Source organism: Ornithorhynchus anatinus, chromosome 3, assembly GCF_004115215.2.
Source record: "Ornithorhynchus anatinus isolate Pmale09 chromosome 3, mOrnAna1.pri.v4, whole genome shotgun sequence".
Classification (NCBI taxonomy): Eukaryota; Metazoa; Chordata; class Mammalia; order Monotremata; family Ornithorhynchidae; genus Ornithorhynchus; species Ornithorhynchus anatinus.
In genome coordinates, this window is record NC_041730.1 from 17,988,761 (window position 1) to 18,006,573 (window position 17,813).

General features: G+C 49.9%; 1 protein-coding gene across 1 annotated transcript; it reads right to left on the reverse strand.

Annotated features, from left to right (window-relative positions):
• Positions 1-6,013: 6,013 nt before the first annotated feature.
• Positions 6,014-16,596, reverse strand: MS4A15 (membrane spanning 4-domains A15). The gene is made up of 6 exons (XM_007670604.3): positions 16,364-16,596; positions 14,409-14,531; positions 9,808-9,864; positions 8,792-8,884; positions 8,263-8,376; positions 6,014-6,241 (listed from the first exon to the last, which is right to left on the reverse strand). The coding sequence occupies exons 1-6, from the start codon at positions 16,586-16,588 to the stop codon at positions 6,125-6,127; spliced, it is 729 nt and encodes a 242-aa protein (XP_007668794.3). The 5' UTR covers positions 16,589-16,596; the 3' UTR covers positions 6,014-6,124.
• Positions 16,597-17,813: the final 1,217 nt, after the last annotated feature.

Sequence of the window (17,813 nt, forward strand, 5' to 3'; positions counted from 1 at the left end):
AGAGGCAAAATTTAGGAAGCACAAGACTAGAGCAGAAGAGGCAGCCTGGCCTAGTGGAGAAAGCAGGTCATTTGGTTGGCCGGGCGGCCTGACACTTCTCCGGATCTCGAGTGAAAGGGGCTGATTTACAAAACACCATGGTGCCGCAGGCCCTTTGATTGACATCTGCTTGTCGTATGATATATCCTGATGCCGGCCTGGTGGCTATCATCTGGTCCACTTTCAGCCCCCGGATCCAGTCATAATAATAATAATGTTGGTATTTGTTAAGCGCTCACTATGTGCAGAGCACTGTTCTAAGCGCTGGGGTAGATACAGGGTCATCGGGTTGTCCCACGTGAGGCTCACAGTTAATCCCCATTTTCCAGATGAGGTCACTGAGGCCCAGAGAAGTGAAGTGACTTGAAGTCACACAGCTGACAAGTGGCAGAGCCGGGAGTCGAACTCATGACCTCTGACTCCGAAGCCCGGGCTCTTTCCACTGAGCCACGCTCATTCAGTCGTATTTATTGAGCGCTTACCGCGTGCAGAGCACTGTAGTAAGCGCTTGGGAGAGTATACTACAACAAGAAACAGGCACATTCCCCGTCCACAACGACCTTACCGCCTAGAGGACCGTAACGCAATCCATACACGTCCCCTATCCCCGGCAGGAAAAACTCTGTTGACTCTGCATTTCACATCTCTCCCGGCGTCACCTCTCTGTCCCACTCTTGTGGCAAGGTGGAGCTGGGGCATTTGTGAACCGGGTCAGGACCCCGGGCGCCTTCTGCCCCTGTGCCCCCACCATAGGGGCCAGCAACAGACTGGGTCGGGAAAGTGGACTCGTGGATAACGACGGTACTTGGTAAGCGCTTACTACGTGCAAAGCGCCGTTCTAAGAGCTGGGGAGGATACAAGGTGATCAGGTGGTCCCACGTGGGGCTCACAGTCTTCATCCCCATTGGACAGATGAGGTCACTGAGGCACAGAGAAGTGAAGTGACCGGCCCAGAGTCACACGGCTGGCAAGCGGCGGAGCCGGGATTAGAACCCACGACCTCTGACTCCCAAGCCCGGGATCTTTCCACTGAGCCGTGCTGCTTCTCTAAGGATGGATGTGGCCCCTGGAGGGGAACTGGAAGTTGGGGTGTGCGGAGGAAGGAAGGGCCATCAGGCGGGTAAAGAGAATTTAGGAATACTTAAATTATGCTCTTCTCCCATTTTCCATTATTTTAATAATGTTGGTATTTGTTAAGCGCTTACTATGTGCAGAGCCGTGTTCTAAGCGCTGAGGTAGACACAAGGGAATCAGGTCATCCCACGTGGGGCTCACAGTCTTAATCCCCATTTTCCGGATGAGGGAACTGAGGCACAGAGAAGTTAAGTGACTTGGCCACAGTCACCCAGCTGACAAGTGGTGGATCCGGGTTCGAACCCCTGACCTCTGACTCCAAAGCCCGGGCTCTTTCCACTGAGCCACGCTGCTTCTTTTGAATTCATTTCATTTTCAATGAATTCACTCAACTGTATTTATTGAGGCTTTCTGGGTACAGAGCACTGTAATAAGCGCCTGGGGGAGTACGACAGAAGCAGCACAGCATGGTGCATAGAGCACGGGCCCGGGAGTCAGAGGGTTGTGGGTTCTAATCCCCGCTCCGCCACGTGTCTTCTGTGTGACCTTGGGCAAGTCACTTTACTTCTCTATGCCTCAGTTACCTCATCAGTAAAATGGGGATTGAGACTGTGAGCCCCACGGGGGAAAGGGGCCGTGTCTGAGCCGATTTGCCTGTATCCGCCACATCGCTTATTACTTTGCTTGGCACACAGTCAGCGCTTAACCAGTACTGAACCTCTCCCTCTGAGGGCAAGACGGAAATCTGCAAGTCACTTAACCTCTAGAGAAGCAGCGCGGCTCAGTGGAAAGAGCCCGGGCTTGGGAGTCAGAGGTCATGGGTTCGACTCCAGGATCTGCCACTTGTCAGCTGTGTGACCGTGGGCGAGTCACTTCATTTCTCTGTGCCTCAGTTACCTCACCTGTAAAATGGGGATTAACTATGAGCCTCACCTGACTTCACTACCTTGTACCTACCCCAGTGCTTAGAACAGTGCTTGGCATATAGTAAGCCTTTAACGAATAGCATGTGGTCATGGGTTCGACTTCCCAGCTCCGCCACTCGTCAGTTTGGGACAACCTGACGACCCTGCATCTACCCCAGCGCTTAGAACAGTGCTCTGCACATAGTAAGCGCTTAACCAATACCAACATTATTATTCTCTGGGCCTCACTTTTCTCGTCTGTAAAATGGGGATAAGAAAGATGGTGAACGAAATTCAACCTCATAACCTTTCATCAACCCAGCGCTTAGGATATAGTAAATGCTGGATAAAAGCCATTTCTCTTCTTAGGAATTAGTAGAGATGTACCAGGAGTGCAGAAGAAACATGGCCTCCTGGAAAGAACACGGGCCTGGGAGTTGGAGGACCTGGAGTCTAATCCCAGCTCTGCCGATTATCTCTTGCGTGACCTGGGTCAAGTCACTTAACTTCTCTGTGGCTCAGTTTCCTCACCTGCAAAATGGGGATCCACTACCAGCCTTTCTACTTAGAGTCCCAAGTGGGACGAGGCCTGTGTCTGACCTGATGATCTCTCCCATTTCTTAAGAACAGTCCTAGACACATAGTAAGCGCCTAACAAGTACCATCATTACTAGTGCAAATATTAATAAATGAATACGCAAATTAATAAATGACTACATATCGAAATACGTTCAGATATGCCTACGTCTCTACCTAAGTACCGAGGAGAAGAATAAAATACCTAAGAGCTGAGGATGGGTGTTGGGTTGACATAACTGGGGTACGGTGAATGAAAACGCCCCATTTAGGACTGACCCTGGAGAGTTTCCAGTTCTCTACCAGTCTCAACTACGGGAGGGAGAGTCAAGGAGAGGCCTACCCGTTCCCTTCCTAGTTTGGGCAGTGGCTAGCGCGTGGAAGGCCGTCTGCTCCAAGTCCAAACTCACCTGTGCTGGGCAGCAGCGGCGCCGGAGAGAATCGAGGGTGGAGACTCAAGTTTACCGAGGGGAAGGAGGCAACGGTAAACCGCTTCCATATTTTTCCTAAGGAAACCCCGTGGATCCACTACCGGAACGACTGCAGACGGAGAGCGGGACGTCCCGGGAGAGATGCGTCCGTGGAGTCGCTACGGGTCGGCGACGAAGCGACGGCCCGAGACGGGAACGAAATTGAAAAAGGTTTGTCCTTCTTGACTCTCTTTTAGGAGAGGGGAGGCTGATTTGGGCGGAACCGAGGAACTGGAGGAGCGTGGGAACGGGGCGGGGGGGCACTGGCACGGGGTTTCGGCAGAGGCTCCGCCGGGGTGATGGGGCAAGCCGGCAGATGGAGGGAAATCGGATCAGAATGACCCCCCGAAAACCTGCAGTGAGGATAGATGGTATTAACTACTATTCACCCCAGAAGGCTGGTTTGATTCACAATGTTTATTGGCAATAGTAGAACATCAAAAAGGAGCCAGGCGGAAGCAGCATCCAAACATTTCTCCAGAACTGTGCGCGCCCTGGGCCTTCCCCTCTAGACCGTAAGCTCACTGTGGGCAGGGAATGTGTCTGTCATACGGTTATATTGTACTCTCCCAAGTGCTTGGGACGGGGTTCTGCATGCAATGAGCGCTCAGTAAATACAACCGACTGACCTTTTCCGGTCTCGGGCGGATTTTGGAGAAAGAAAGCAGAGGGTTCAAGACCTTACAGTTGGACAGTGTTCCCTCCCTTGCGGTGTGACAGCAGGGGAGCAGTCAGTGAGGCTTGACCTTTTAGAAGGCGATTCCATGAGATCCGCTAAACTGTTGGGAAATTCGGCACACACGTACAAGGCGGGGGGGAGACGCAAAGGGTACTTCCGGTTGGAAACCGGGAGTACCAGCAGCTGCGAGGCAGGGAGAGGATGCTAATAATAATAATAATAATATTAATCACTGTGGCATTTGTCAAGCGCTTACTAGGTGCCAGGCACCGTACGAAGCAGAACAGAGAAGCAGCGTGGCTTAGTGAAAAGAGCGCGGGCTTGGGAGTCAGAGGTCATGGGTTCGAATCCCTCCTCTGCCTCTTGTCAGCTGTGTGACTCTGGGCGTCACTTCACTTCTCTGTGCCTCAGTTCCCTCGTCTGTAAAATGGGGATTAAAACTGTGAGCCCCACGTGGGACAACCTGATCATCCTGTATCTCCCCCAGCGCTTAGAACAGTGCTCCGCACATAGCAAGCGCTTAACGAATACCAACGTTATTATTATTACTCTAATCCCGACTCTACCACTTATCAGCTGTGTGACTTTGGGCGAGTCACTTAACTTTCCTGTGCCTCAGTTACCTCATCTGTAAAATGGGGATGAAGACCGTGAGCCCCACGTGGGACAACTTGACTACCTTGTATCTACCCCAGGGCTTAGAACAGTGCTTGGCACATAGTAAGCCCTTTACAAATAGCGTGCGGTCATGGGTTCGACTCCCAGCTCTGCCACTTGTCAGCTTGGGACAACCTGATTACCCTGTATCTACCCCAGCGCTTAGAACAGTGCTCTGCACATAGTAAGCGCTTCATAAATACCAACATTATTATTATTATTATTATCACCTAGTGGACGGCAGTCGGAAAGAGATCATTTCCCTGCATACACCTCTGCTGGAAGTGGAAGCGTCTCAGTGCGACCGCGGGATTGGGGGTCGGGGGAATGGTTGCTGTGTGGACTAGTGGAAAAGGCCTGGGCTTTAAGAGTCAGAGGACCTGGGTTCTAATCCTGGCTCTGCCATTTGCCCGCTGTGTGACCTTGGGCAATTCACTGAACTTCTCTGGGTCTCAGGTTCCTCAACCTTAAAATGGGGATTCGGTACCCGTTCACCCTCCTACCTAGATAGTTAGCCCCATGTGGGACAGGGACCGTGTCTGACCTGATTGACTTGTATAATAATAATAATGATGATGATGGCGTTGGTTAAGCGCTTACTCTGTGCAAAGCACCGTTCTAAGCGCTGGGGCGGGATACAAGGTGATCAGCTTGTCCCACGTGGGGCTCACAGTCTTAATCCCCATTTTACAGATGAAGGAACTGAGGCACAGAGAAGTGACTGGCCCGAAGTCATCCAGCTGACAAGTGGCGGAGCCGGGATTAGAACCCATGACCTCTGACTCTCAAGCCTATGCTCTTTCCACTGAGCCACGACCTTACTGCTTAGAAGACTGCTTGGCACGTATTAAGCGCTTAACAGATACCATAAAAAAAAAACTTGGGGTCCTGCTTTTCAGAGAGCTGGAGGTCCCCCTGCTTAATCATCTCTCTTCCATCAGGTCTTCCCTGACTAGGCTCATCTCCTCTTCTCCCACTCCCTTCTGCATCACTCTCGTATTTGGATTTGCACGCTTCATTCACCCCTCCCTCAGCCCTAAAAATACTCATGTACGTGTCCATCATTTATTTATTTCCATCCATTTCTGTCTCCCCGTCTAGACTGTAAGCTCACTGTGGGCAGGGAACCCGTCTCCCAGCTCTGAAATATTGCACTCTCCCAAGCGCTTAGTACAGTGCTCTGCACACCCTAAGCATTCAATAAATGCCACCGACTGATTGATTTCTCCCTGATTCTGGACGGCCAGAGAACGGGGTCCCTTCCCTCTCTTACGGGGGGTTTACCACACCTGAGCCTGAGCAGCTCAACTTCCGTTCCGTGTGGATGTGAGAGAGAAAAGAGGACGTGATACGGAGAGGACGGTACCTCTTCAGTGAGAGGGTGACACCGGAAAGAATAATAATGCCGGTATCTGTTAAGAGCTTACTATGTGCAGAGCACTGTACTAAGCGCTGGGGTAGATACAGGGTGAACAGCTTGTCCCTCATGAGGCTCACGGTCTTCATCCCCATTTTACAGATGAGGGAAGTGAGGCCCAGAGAAGTGAAGCGACTTGCCCCCAGTCACACAGCTGACACGTGGCAGAGCTGGGATTCGAACCCATGACCTCTGCCTCCCGTGCTCTCTCCCCTGAGCCACGCTGCTTCTCTAGGAGGATAGAATGGAGCAGAAGGGGTCGGTGGTTCTTTCAGGGAGGGCACACATGGAATTCCTCTTCCACCTTCTACTCATTCAATTCCTTGGGCAGATAAGCCACGTTGTCATAGGCCGGGGGAGGGGTGGCGGCTGGACCGGGGATACCGAAGTCACTGCTGAAGGCATTCGGCAGGAAAATCACCGGCTGCAAAACACAAACGCGGCCATCTTTCGATCAATCCATCCGCCGGCGGTATTTACTGAGCGCTCATCATACGCAGTGCACTGGACTAAGTGAATCAGTGGTTCGCACGGAGTGCTTCCTGTGTGCGGAGCGCCGCGCTCAGTACTTGGGAGCCTACCAGCACGAAACCGACTTAGTAGATATGATCTCTGCCCACGGGGATCTCAGAGTCTAGAGGGAGTAGCCACTCAAGTCTGGCGCTCAGAACAGTCGCTGGCACATAGTGAGCGCTTAACAAATCCCGTTATTATTATCATTCACTTCGTCACGAGAGGCAACTTCCGGCTTTCCCCGAGGGGCTGCAGCCAAACGCTCGTTTGCATCGGAAGGAAGCGCGGCTCTCGCCGCCTGCCCGTGCCACGCCATTCCAGGCCGCGTGGACTGAAGCGGGAGGGTACCGGCATCCCGACCATCCCTCGGGGGTTGGATTCAGTGGTTGATATTTCCCGTCTCTGTATTAGAGCTCCTCTATGTGGACACTCGTAAGGTGCCACTATTTTTCATCATTTATTCTCTCACACCTCTGCCTGAGAGGTATTTATTCCGCGCTTATTCCTTCGTCTCCTTGGCATTCAACTCAGTGTCCCCTTTGCACGGGGAGGAGACGCCTTCTCGACAGGTAACCAGATGATTTTCTCTGCCAGTTGAGGTGAAGGAGACGAAGATAGCTGGCCCCAGGTAGTTAGAAGGCGATTCCACGAGAGCCGCTGAACTGTTGGGAAATTCGGCACCCACGTACAAGGGGAGGACTCAAAAAGTACTTCCGGCTGGAAACTGGGACTACCGGCGGCTGCGAGGTGCTCCGCCTTTTCACCCACGGGCGATTCGCCTTTTCACCGAGGCCCCGGGGAGTCTGGCTCGCCGCTGTACCGCCTGAAGGTTCCTATCCCTTCACACATTCGGGAGCTGGCATTTGGACTGCTTTTCCCCGGAGAATCTCTATCCCAACTTTCTCTGGGGACACTGGAGGTTACTCTGAACCAGAGAGACGTTGAGTAGAATCCCCCAACGTGAGGAGAGCCTGTGAGTCGCCTTTCTTGGCCCCATCTTCGACGTCTGCCCGTCCAGGACGTATCGGTGTATTCCCCTCGTCCGCCTCTCCTCATCAATAATAATAATGTTGGTATTTGTTAAGCGCTTACTATGTGCAGAGCACTTCTCTAAGCGCTGGGGGAGACCCAAGGGAATCAGGTTGTCCCACGTGGGGCTCACGGTCTTAATCCCCATTTTCCAGATGAGGTAACTGAGGCCCAGAGAAGTGAAGTGACTTGCCCAAAGTCACCCAGCTGACAAGTGGCAGAGCCGGGATTCGAACCCATGATCTCGGACTCCAAAGCCCCTGCTCTTTCCCCTGAGCCATGCTGCTTCTCTTCTCATTCCCATATATCTGCAGGAAAGAATCAGAGAAGTACTGTCAATATTTTGGGTTCCTCAGCACAGTGTTCTGCACCCACGAAGCGGTCGATAAATACCATTGATTGATTTCCCGAGGAGCGCATAAGAACAAAGGCACTTCAAGAGGTCAGACCACTGGTCCAGCCAGTCCCAGGATTTGGCCTCCGACGTGGCCTCAAAGGATTCTAGCTCTGTGTTCTCTGTCACCTTCCCCATCCGAGCAGATCAGGAGGAGAAAGTAAAAGAAGCAGCGTGGCGTCGTGGCGAGAGGACGGGCTTGGGAGTCAGAGGTCGTGGTTTCTAATCCCGGCTCCGCCACTTGTCCGCTGTGTGGCCTTGGGCAAATCACTTAACTTCTCTGTGGCTCAGTTACCTCATCTGTAAAATGGGGATTAAGACTGTGAGCCCCACGTGGACAGCCTGATTCCCTTGTAATTACCCCAGCGCTTACAACAGTGCTTGCCAGATAGTAAGCGCTTAACAAATACCATTATTATTATTATTATTAAAGTTAAAACAGCCTTCCCAAGACATTCTGTCCCCTCCCTCTCTCCTCCCCTCCTCCCGGGGGAATGGGAAGCACTCACTGCATTAGAGCCGGAGCGAGCGGCCTGGCACCCAAAATGCGAAGCGACGACGGCGATGAAGAACTCCAAGATGGTGAAGATGACAAGCACTGCCAAGTAACCCCTCCCCACGTCCTGGAAACACAAAACCATGCTGGGAATGAAGATGACAAGAGAGCACCCTGTTCCTGGAAGTTGGGTAGATTGATGGGTTTAAAAGGGAAAGAACTAAAGTTGAGTTCTCATCCCCGCTCGGGATTCTTCCCTTTCGATGGGAGGAGAGCCCTTCACAGAAGCAACTAAACACTATCGGAGTCCGAGACCCGGTATTTCTGGAATTAGAGGTCCTTTATTCCCTCCCGGTTTACTCCAAATCGAAAAACCTTCCTTTCCCCTCTTTCTAAATCTAGGGGTCCTGGAGCCATCTGAACGTTCTGGAATCTTTGCCCCTGGAGGTTTGTTTGGGATACTGTATCGTCTCCCCCCTCGATGTTAAATCAAGTTCAACAGTTTCAGAATTCAAAGCCCCGGGTAGAGTGTGACTACTTACCCAGTTAGTCACTCCAAAATCCATCAGCAAGATGGCTGTCCCAGCAAAGGAAGCGATGGTACTCACTAGATTCATTCCTAGACTGCTTTTCACCTGAAGGACAGATATCAATAGCTTCAGGCGCCAGAAATAATGATTTTCTCCACATTTCAGAAGTACTGTAAATATAGTCTGTAAACACTGCAAACATCATCTCCGGAAATGAATGAAATCAGTTCAGTTTCACTTATGGTGAGTGCTCTTTGGTGTCCCGATAGACCCAGATCTCAATGAACCGGGTCCCATTGCCACGAGACATGAGTTCGTCCGATATCTTGGATTCGTGATTTGGATGATTACGGACAGACCGATGGACTCCACCACCAATGCCTTTCACTTGGTCTAGGCCACGTCTCTGCTCTTCTAGAGGAACAAATTTGGCAGGCATTAGCTCTTTTTTGCTTCATATTGCTCTAGGGAAATCTAGATACGTTCCAGGAACACCGGCCTGAGTATCTGAAAGAGAGCTGGTGGATTTCAATCGATCTGTATCTCTCTCGGTGTGGGATTCAACTGTAATTGCAAGGAAAATGGGGGAGATTTAAATGCTTATTTTAACGTGAGGCAGAATATCATCATTTCCACCTGTCTGATCTCTTCGACACAGAGGAGAAAATGTCTCCGGATTCATCCTACGGATATTTCTTTTTGGTTCTTCACGTTTCGTATCCAAATACTTTCCAGGGGGAGCCCGCCCGTAAGGTATAAAATGGGGATTTCGTGTTAACTTCATCCTCGACTTCATTGTCTCCAAATTTCCCACACAACTCTAGAAGTTGTCGTGAAAGGACTATCTCCATCTCTCCTTCCCTGTTTATCCTTCACAGTCTTCATCGAAATAAGCGATCAAATTCCTTTTTCTTCTAGACTGACTTCACTCAAGGATTTGGCTGCGCAAAGCAGAGCTATGGAGTCATTAAAGTAACCATCTCCCTGACTTTCTACTGAGAAATAAACAAAAAAGAGTTAAAGCTCACCAAACAGTTGGTATGATTCTTTTCGGCTGCCACGGAGAGGGATCCAGAAATGATGAACTTGAGGGAGAAAGGCAGGGAAAGCTGTTGAATTAGCCCTCAGACCAATTCGTTTTCACAGGAATGACAGTTGGATATGGAGGGTATGGGCAGGGAATGCGTTCACCAACTAGGTTATATCGTACTCACCCAAGCACTTAGCATGGTGCTCTGTACCCAGTAAGCACCCAATAAATACCACTGACTAGTTGATTGAGTGGGAAGACTGATGATAGTGGTGGTGGGTGATGTGGAAAGTGGAGAGAGTGAGTGAGAAAAGAAAAGAAGAGGCTTTTCTTGGATCACACTGGCCTGAGGTGAGAAATCTTAAAGCCTGGGGTGAAAAGGAGTTGACTGTATCATGGACATACGCAGAGAGCTTTTAGCTGAGGATTTTTCTCATAAATTGTATCTACAGAGTGTCTGATGGAAGGAGGGAAGCATTGTGGCCTAGTGGATTTGGGAGTCAGAGGATCTGGATTCTAATCCAGGCTCCACTATGTGCCTACTGCGTGGCCTTAGGCGAATCACTTAAATTCTCTGTGCCTCAGTTCCTCACCTGCAAAATGGGGATTCAGTACCTGTTCTCCTTCCTACTTAGAGACTGAGAATGAATAGGACTGGTTGACTGGCTTCAAGTGTCTTCCACTGCATTTGACATGGCTAAGTGAGGGCTCTGATCTTATGGGTCCCTTTAGAGGCCCTTACTGTGGGGTGTTTAAGCATTTACAAATTAAATTAAATTGAGAAGCAGCATGGCTAAGTGGATAGAGCCAGGGCCTGGGAGTCAGAAGGATCTGAGTTCTAATCTCCACTCTGTCACTTGTCTGCTGTGTGACCTCGGGCGGGTCGCTTAACTCCTCTGTATCTCAGTTACCTCATCTGTAAAATGGAGATTAAGACTGGGAGTCCCGTGTGGAACATGGACTGCATCCAACCTGATTGAGAAGCAGCGGGGGCTCAGTGGAAAGAGCCAGGGCTTGGGAGTCAGAGGTCATGGGTTCGACTTGGCAGCTGTGTGACTGTGGGCAAGTCACTTCACTTCTCTGTGCCTCAGTTCCCTCATCTGTAAAATGGGGATTAAGACTGTGAACCCCACGTGGGACAACCTGATTCCCCTGTGCCTACCCCAGCGCTTAGAACGGTGCTCGGCACATAGTAAGCGCTTAACAAATACCAACATTATTATTACCTCGTATCCATCCCGGACTTAGTACAGTGCCTGGCACAATATAAGTGCTTAACAAATGGCGTTATTATTATTATTATTATTATTATTATTGTTGTTATTAGATTGTAAGCCCCACGTATGACCTGATTATGTTGTATGTGAGCTCCCCCCTCTAGACTGTGAGCTGGTTGTGGGCAGGGATTGCCTCTCTTTATTGCTGTCTGTACTTTCCCAAGCATTTATTGAGAAGCAGCGTGCGTGGCTCAGTGAAAAGAGCACGGGCTTTGGAGTCAGAGGTCATGGGTTCGAATCCCGGCTCCGCCACCTGTCAGCTGTGTGACTGTGGGCGAGTCACTTCACTTCTCTGGGCCTCAGTTACCTCATCTGGAAAATGGGGATGAAGACTGTGAGCCCCACGTGGGACAACCTGATTCCCTTGTGTCTACCCCAGCGCTTAGAACAGTGCTCGGCACATAGTAAGCGCTTAACAAATACCAACATTATTATTATTAGTTCTCTGCATGCAGTAAGCACTCAGTAAACACGATTGAATGAATAAAAGATTGAATATAGCAAGTGCTTAACAAATGCCCCAGTTGTCCTGGTTCCACCACTTGACTGCTGTGTGACCTTTGGGCAAGTCACTTCACTTCTCTGGGCCTCAGTTACCTCATCTATAAAGTGGGGACTGTGACTGTGAGCCCCAAGTAGGACAGGGACTGTGTCCAACCCGATTTGCCTGTATCCACTCCAGCACTTAGTAATAATGTTGGCATTTATTAAGCGCCTACTATGTGCCGAGCACTGTTCTAAGCGCTGGGGTAGACACAAGGGAATCAGGTTGTCCCACGTGGGGCTCACGGTCTTCATCCCCATTTTACAGATGAGGTAACTGAGGCCCAGAGAAGTGAAGTGACTCGCCCACAGTCACACAGCTGACAGGTGGCGGAGCCGGGATTCGAACCCATGACCTCTGACTCCAAAGCCCGTGCTCTTTCCACCGAGCCACGCCGCTTCTCTGCACAGTGCCCGGCACATAGTAAGTGCTTAACAAATACCATTATTATTATTCGGATTATTCCCTCACACACACCAATGCCCTCCTGCAAAATAAGAATAATAATAATAATCATCGTATTTGTTATGTGCTTAGTATGTGCCAGTCACTGCTCTAAGCACTGGGGTGGGTATAAGTAAATCGGGGTGGACACAGTCCCTTTCCCTCGTTGGGCTCTCTGTCTCAATCCCCATTTTACAGAGGAGGTAACTGAGGCATCGGAAGAGCGAAGTGACTTGTCCAAGGTCACACAACGGACCAGTGGTGGAGCCGGCATTAGAACCCATGACCTTTTGACTCCCAGGCCCGTGCTCTATCCCCCACACCATGCATATTCACAAGAGAAGAGAACCCATCCTTTTGTTGGGGTCCAGAGAGCTGCCAGTACACAAGATGATAATAATAATAATAATAATAATGTTGGTATTTGTTAAGCGCTTACTATGTGCCGAGCACTGTTCTAAGCGCTGGGGTAGACACGGGGGAATCAGGATGTCCCATGTGGGGCTCACACTCTTAATCCCCATTTTCCAGATGAGGGAACTGAGGCCCAGAGAAGTGAAGTGACTTGCCCACAGTCACACAGCTGACAAGTGGCCGAGCCGGGATTCGAACTCATGCCCTCCGACTCCATAGCCCGGGCTCTTCCCACTGAGCCACGTAGAATGTTGTCTGCTATGAGACAAATACCATGAAGTTATAACTTCGAAATATCAGCCTTTTCCTTTCGGCCTAAAGTGACCCAACTCAGCCCAACCTCTGGCTCCCTGTTTTTCTGAAATCTTTTTCTGGAGATTTCCGCTTCACAGATCAGAATCAGAAGTACGTGTAAGTCGGAGACCTGGTCTTCTCTTTCCAAGTCAGGCTAGTGTTAGATGCCGTTAATCGTATTCGCCTGTCCAGAATCTGAATCCGGATTTCCCGAAATAGAGGACCAGTGCCCCGGGAGATTTTTTAAAACGGTATTTGTTAAGGCATACCAGGTACCAGGCACCGTGCTAAGTATTAGGGTAGATACAAGCTAGACAGGTTGGACACAGTCCGTGTCCCACACGGGACTCACGGTCTTAACCGCCGTGTCCCGCACGGGACTCACGGTCTCAGTTAACTCCAGATGAGATAACTGAGGCACAGAGAAGGAGTTGGGATTGGAAAAGTCGCTCCTTTTTGTGACTTGCTCAAACGGCAGAGTTGGGATTAGAACCCAGGTCCTTCGGACTCCCGGATCCGTGCTTTATCTACCAGGCCATGCCGCTGGATAGGATTTTGATTCTCTCTGTAGTGCTATCACTTGCAGATGCAATTTCTGTTGCTGGAGACAGTGTCGTTTGAAATTTCACCAACCTCTTTGCAAGTCCCCAGATAGCAAGATTACTCAGCTAGACATCTATTTCTGTCCCGGTTGCTAACTCTGTTCCTTATCTAGATACCACCCCCATCCCCTTTGTCCTTATCCTTTTATCGGTTGTTCTTTGGCAACAGTTTCACAGTGCCGCTCAGATGATCCATCAATTATCCCGACTTATCATTAATCTCTAATGATGGGAAGCTTCTCAAGGGCGGGCACTCAGGCCAACTTACTCATCAGGCCTCATCGTCATCTCTCTCGATGCTCCCGGGTTGATGAACGTATCTTTAAACCGTACCTAGGGGCTCGGGAGTCGGAGGACCCGGATTCCAATCCAGGCTCCACCCCTTACCTACTGTGTGGCTTTAGGCAAGTGATTTAAATTCTCTGTGCCTCAGTCTCCTCATCTGCAAAATGGGGACGTGTGTACAAATCTTTAAATTCTCTTCCTTCCCCTAGCCTGTGATGTGTTTTCATGTCGGTCTCTGATTGTAAACTCTTTTCGGGCGGGGATCGGGTCTATTCATTCAATTTTACTCTCCCAGACTCTTAGTACAGTGCTCTGTACAGAGTAAGGACTCAATAATGCTGCTGATTGTTTAAGAGACTAGACCCATTACTCTAATTTATTTTAGCATCGATCTCCATCTCTAGACTTAAAGATCCTTCTGGGCAGGGCTCAGATCTACCAACTCCATGGCACTGTACTCTTCCCGAGTTCTTAGTACCGTGGTCTACACCCAGTACACACTCAATGAATACACTGTTTGATTGAATAATTGATAAACTCACACTCCAAGCCCCTAGTTAATTAACCGTCTTGGATCCCGAGGCTACTAGATTCAGACCTGTTGACTGGTGGCCTGACAGTGTTCCTTTATGCCTAAGAGATTTTGGGATCTTGGTTTTATCCTCCTCACAATAGCCATCGATCGGCCCCAGTTATCCCAGAAACCTTCAAGACCTCCTTCCATTTTTTTTCCACTCACACACAATCCTCCCCAGAAAGGGATCCCTCCGTCGATGAAGAACATGCCCATGTGACCTCTCCGGAACATCAGCAACACGCTGCCAAAACTGATGTAGATTAAGCCAATCAGGATCTGCACCGTCTGTGGAAAATGAACGGGGCACGGTGGATGGAAACTGATTTACAGGGACGGAAGTCACGCGCTTGCAAAGAGAGGGAGACACATACTGAGATTTGAATTCTGGGTTTGTTGATTTCAACTACTAACCCTCTCTGGTTCTGCCCGATTTCTGCTCCGTCACCTCTCCGTCCCTCCTCTATCCTTCACCAAGTTCGGACCCTTGTCGTCGGGCGATGGTTCTCCCAGCTGGGGCTAAAGAGAAGCAGCGTGGTCTAGTGGATAGAACACGGGCCTAGGAGGCAGAAGGACCTAGGTTCTACTTCTGGCTCTGCCACCTGTCTGCTGTGTGACCTTGGACAAGTACTTCTCTTCTCTGGGCCTTGGTTACCTCATCTACAAAATGGGGATTATGACTGTGAGCCCTATATGGATCAGGGTCGGTGTCCAACACCATTACCTTGTATCTATTCCAGTGCTTAGTACAGTGCCTGGCACATAGTAAGCACTTAATAATACCACCGTTATTATTATTATTATTAAAACAATAGATAGGAAAATCCCAGAACTCTATAAAGTCATTCTCTTACTGCTGAGTGCCCTCCCAGCAGTATCTCAAGAGGAGATCGTAATAATAATATTATCTTAAAATTCACCTCCTTGACCCACATTCTCCTAGACCCAAACCCCTCAGTGCCTAGAATTAATGACTCTCTCCCTAGACTGCAAGCTTGTTGCGACCAGGGAAGGTGTCTACCAACTCTTGTACTGTACTCTCCCAGGTGCTTAGTACAGTGCTCTGCACTCAGTAAGTGCTCACTAAATACAATTGAATCAATGAATGAATGAAAGGACGGGGGTGATGAGGGTGGGGAAAAGCGGACACATGGGCAGGTTCCAGGAGGCCAAACTGGGGCCCTGGGGGCTCATTTCTGGTTACAACTTGTGTCTCTTTACCTCTCCATCCAAACCACGTTAATACAGTCCCTCATCTTATCATCTTATTACTGCATCAGCCTCCTTGCTGACCTCCCAACCTTCCGTCTCTTCCCATTCCAGTCCATACTTCACTCCACTGCCTGGATCATCCTTCTACAAAAACATTCAGTTCATCATTCCCTCCTCCTCAAAAATCTCCAGTGGTTGCCCATTCACCTCCATTTCAAGCAAAAACTCCTCACCATCGGCTTTAAAGCAGTCCATCACCTTGCCCCCTCCTACCTCACCTCACCTCTCTCCTTCTACAGCCCAGCCCGCACACTTCACTCCTCTAGTGCTGACCTTCTCCCGGTGCTTCTATCTCACCTGCCTGGCCGCCGACCTCTGGTCCACGTCCTGCCTCTAGCCTGGGACGCCCTCCCTCCTCAAATCCAACAGACGATTACTTTCTTGAGGGCGCATCTCTTCTAAGAGGCCTTCCCAGACTAAGCCCCACCATTTTTCATCTCCCACTCCCTCCTGTGTTGCCCTAACTTGCTCCCTTTGCTCTTCCCCCCCAGCTCCAGCCCCACAGCACTTACGTATATACTGTCATTTTACTTATTTGTGTGAATATCTGTCTCCCCGCCTCTAGACTGTGAGCTCGTTGTGGGCAGGGAATGTCACTGTTTATTGTCGTGGCGTACTTTCCCGAGCACTTAGTTCAGTGCTATGCTCACAGTAAGCGCTTAATAAATAGGATTGAATGAATGGATTTTTTCTCTCTCCACTTTCTCCAAGGGGTAAGGTGTGAGGTTTATCAGTCCTCAGACCCTTCCAGGTCGAAATGATCCGCTTCCTCTGCTCCCCATCTCCTAAACCATTAGAGATACAGTTCTTCCCCAAAGTATAAGGAGGCACTTGGGCGACTTACTTACCCCCAGGGCTTTGGGTTCACCATTCAGGAAAGTCTCCAGAGGCCTGAGGCTTGCCGACCGTGGGGGCCTCGGGGGCTGCATTCCCAGAGGTTGGTCCTCAAACTGCATTATCCCTGGAGGGTGGCACAGGGTCCGGGGAAGCCCAGCTGGAACTGGTTGGATGCCACTGCTGTTATTCGGGGGGATGACCACAAACACCCCATCGGAGGAAGCGGCTGAAGTCATTCTGGCCAAAGAGGCTGGAAAGCGAATGAACACGGAAGATGAGCTTGTCCACTTTAGGCTTAGGCAAGAAGAGAGGCTTCTGTTTGTTAATTCTATCCGATCAACAATCAGTCGTGTTTATTGAGCTCTTGCTATATGCAGGGCATTCATTCATTCAATCTTATTTATTGAGCACTTTACTGTGTGCAGAGCACTGTACTGAGTGCTTGGAAACTACAGTACAGCAATAAAGAGAGACAACCCCCGCCCACAACAATCTTGCAGTCTGGTGGGAGGAGGGGCGGGGGAGCAGACAGACAGCAGTACAAGTAGACAGGCATCAATATAAATAGAATTATAGATATAGCCATATATATATATATATATAAGTTCTGTGGGGTGGGGAAAGGGGGGGGAAGAGCAAAGGGCGAGAGTTGTGGTGACGCGGAAGGGACGGGGAGCTGAGGAAAACCGGGGCTTAGTCTGGGAAGGCCTTTCGGAGGAGGTGTGCCTTCGGTAGGGCTTTGAAGGGGGTCAGAAGGGCTTTGAAGAGCACTGTACTAAGCGCCTGTGAGAGAACAACACACAAAATAACAGACATATTCCCTGCCCACAAAGAGCTTAGAGTCTAAGATCTTAGCAGAGAGAATCGCACACAGTAAGAGCTCAGTAAATACGATTGAATGAATGGAGGAACTCTGTTGTGCTCTCCCAAGCTCTTAGTACAGTGCTTGACACATATTAAGCACTTAACGGATGCCCTCCTTATCGATGCAGTGCTTGGCACATAGTAAATGCCCAATAAATACCACTGATCGATCGATCGATTGATGCCTAGACTGTCACCAGAGGGAATTTTCTTTGGGATTAGCCCCGGCGATGGGAGCTGCACCCGCCGTCCCGAACCAGATGCTTCCAGGCCAATTTAGCCAGGAGAAGCAGACTTGCCGAAAGGATAGACTCAGTCAACTGTATTTTTTGAGCGCTTATTGCGTGCAGAGCGTTGTGCTAAGCACTTGGGAGAGTACAGTGAAACAATATACCAGACAGCGCAAGGGCTTGGGTGTCAAAAGGCTGAGTTCTAATCCCGGTTCAGCCACCTGTCTGCTCTGTGACCTTGAGCAAGTCACTTCACGCTTCAGTGCCTCAGTGACCTCGTCTGTAAAAAGGGGAGTAAGACTGGGAGCCCCATGTGGGACAGGGACTGTGTCTAACTTGATTAGCTTGCATCTAATTAGTACAGTGC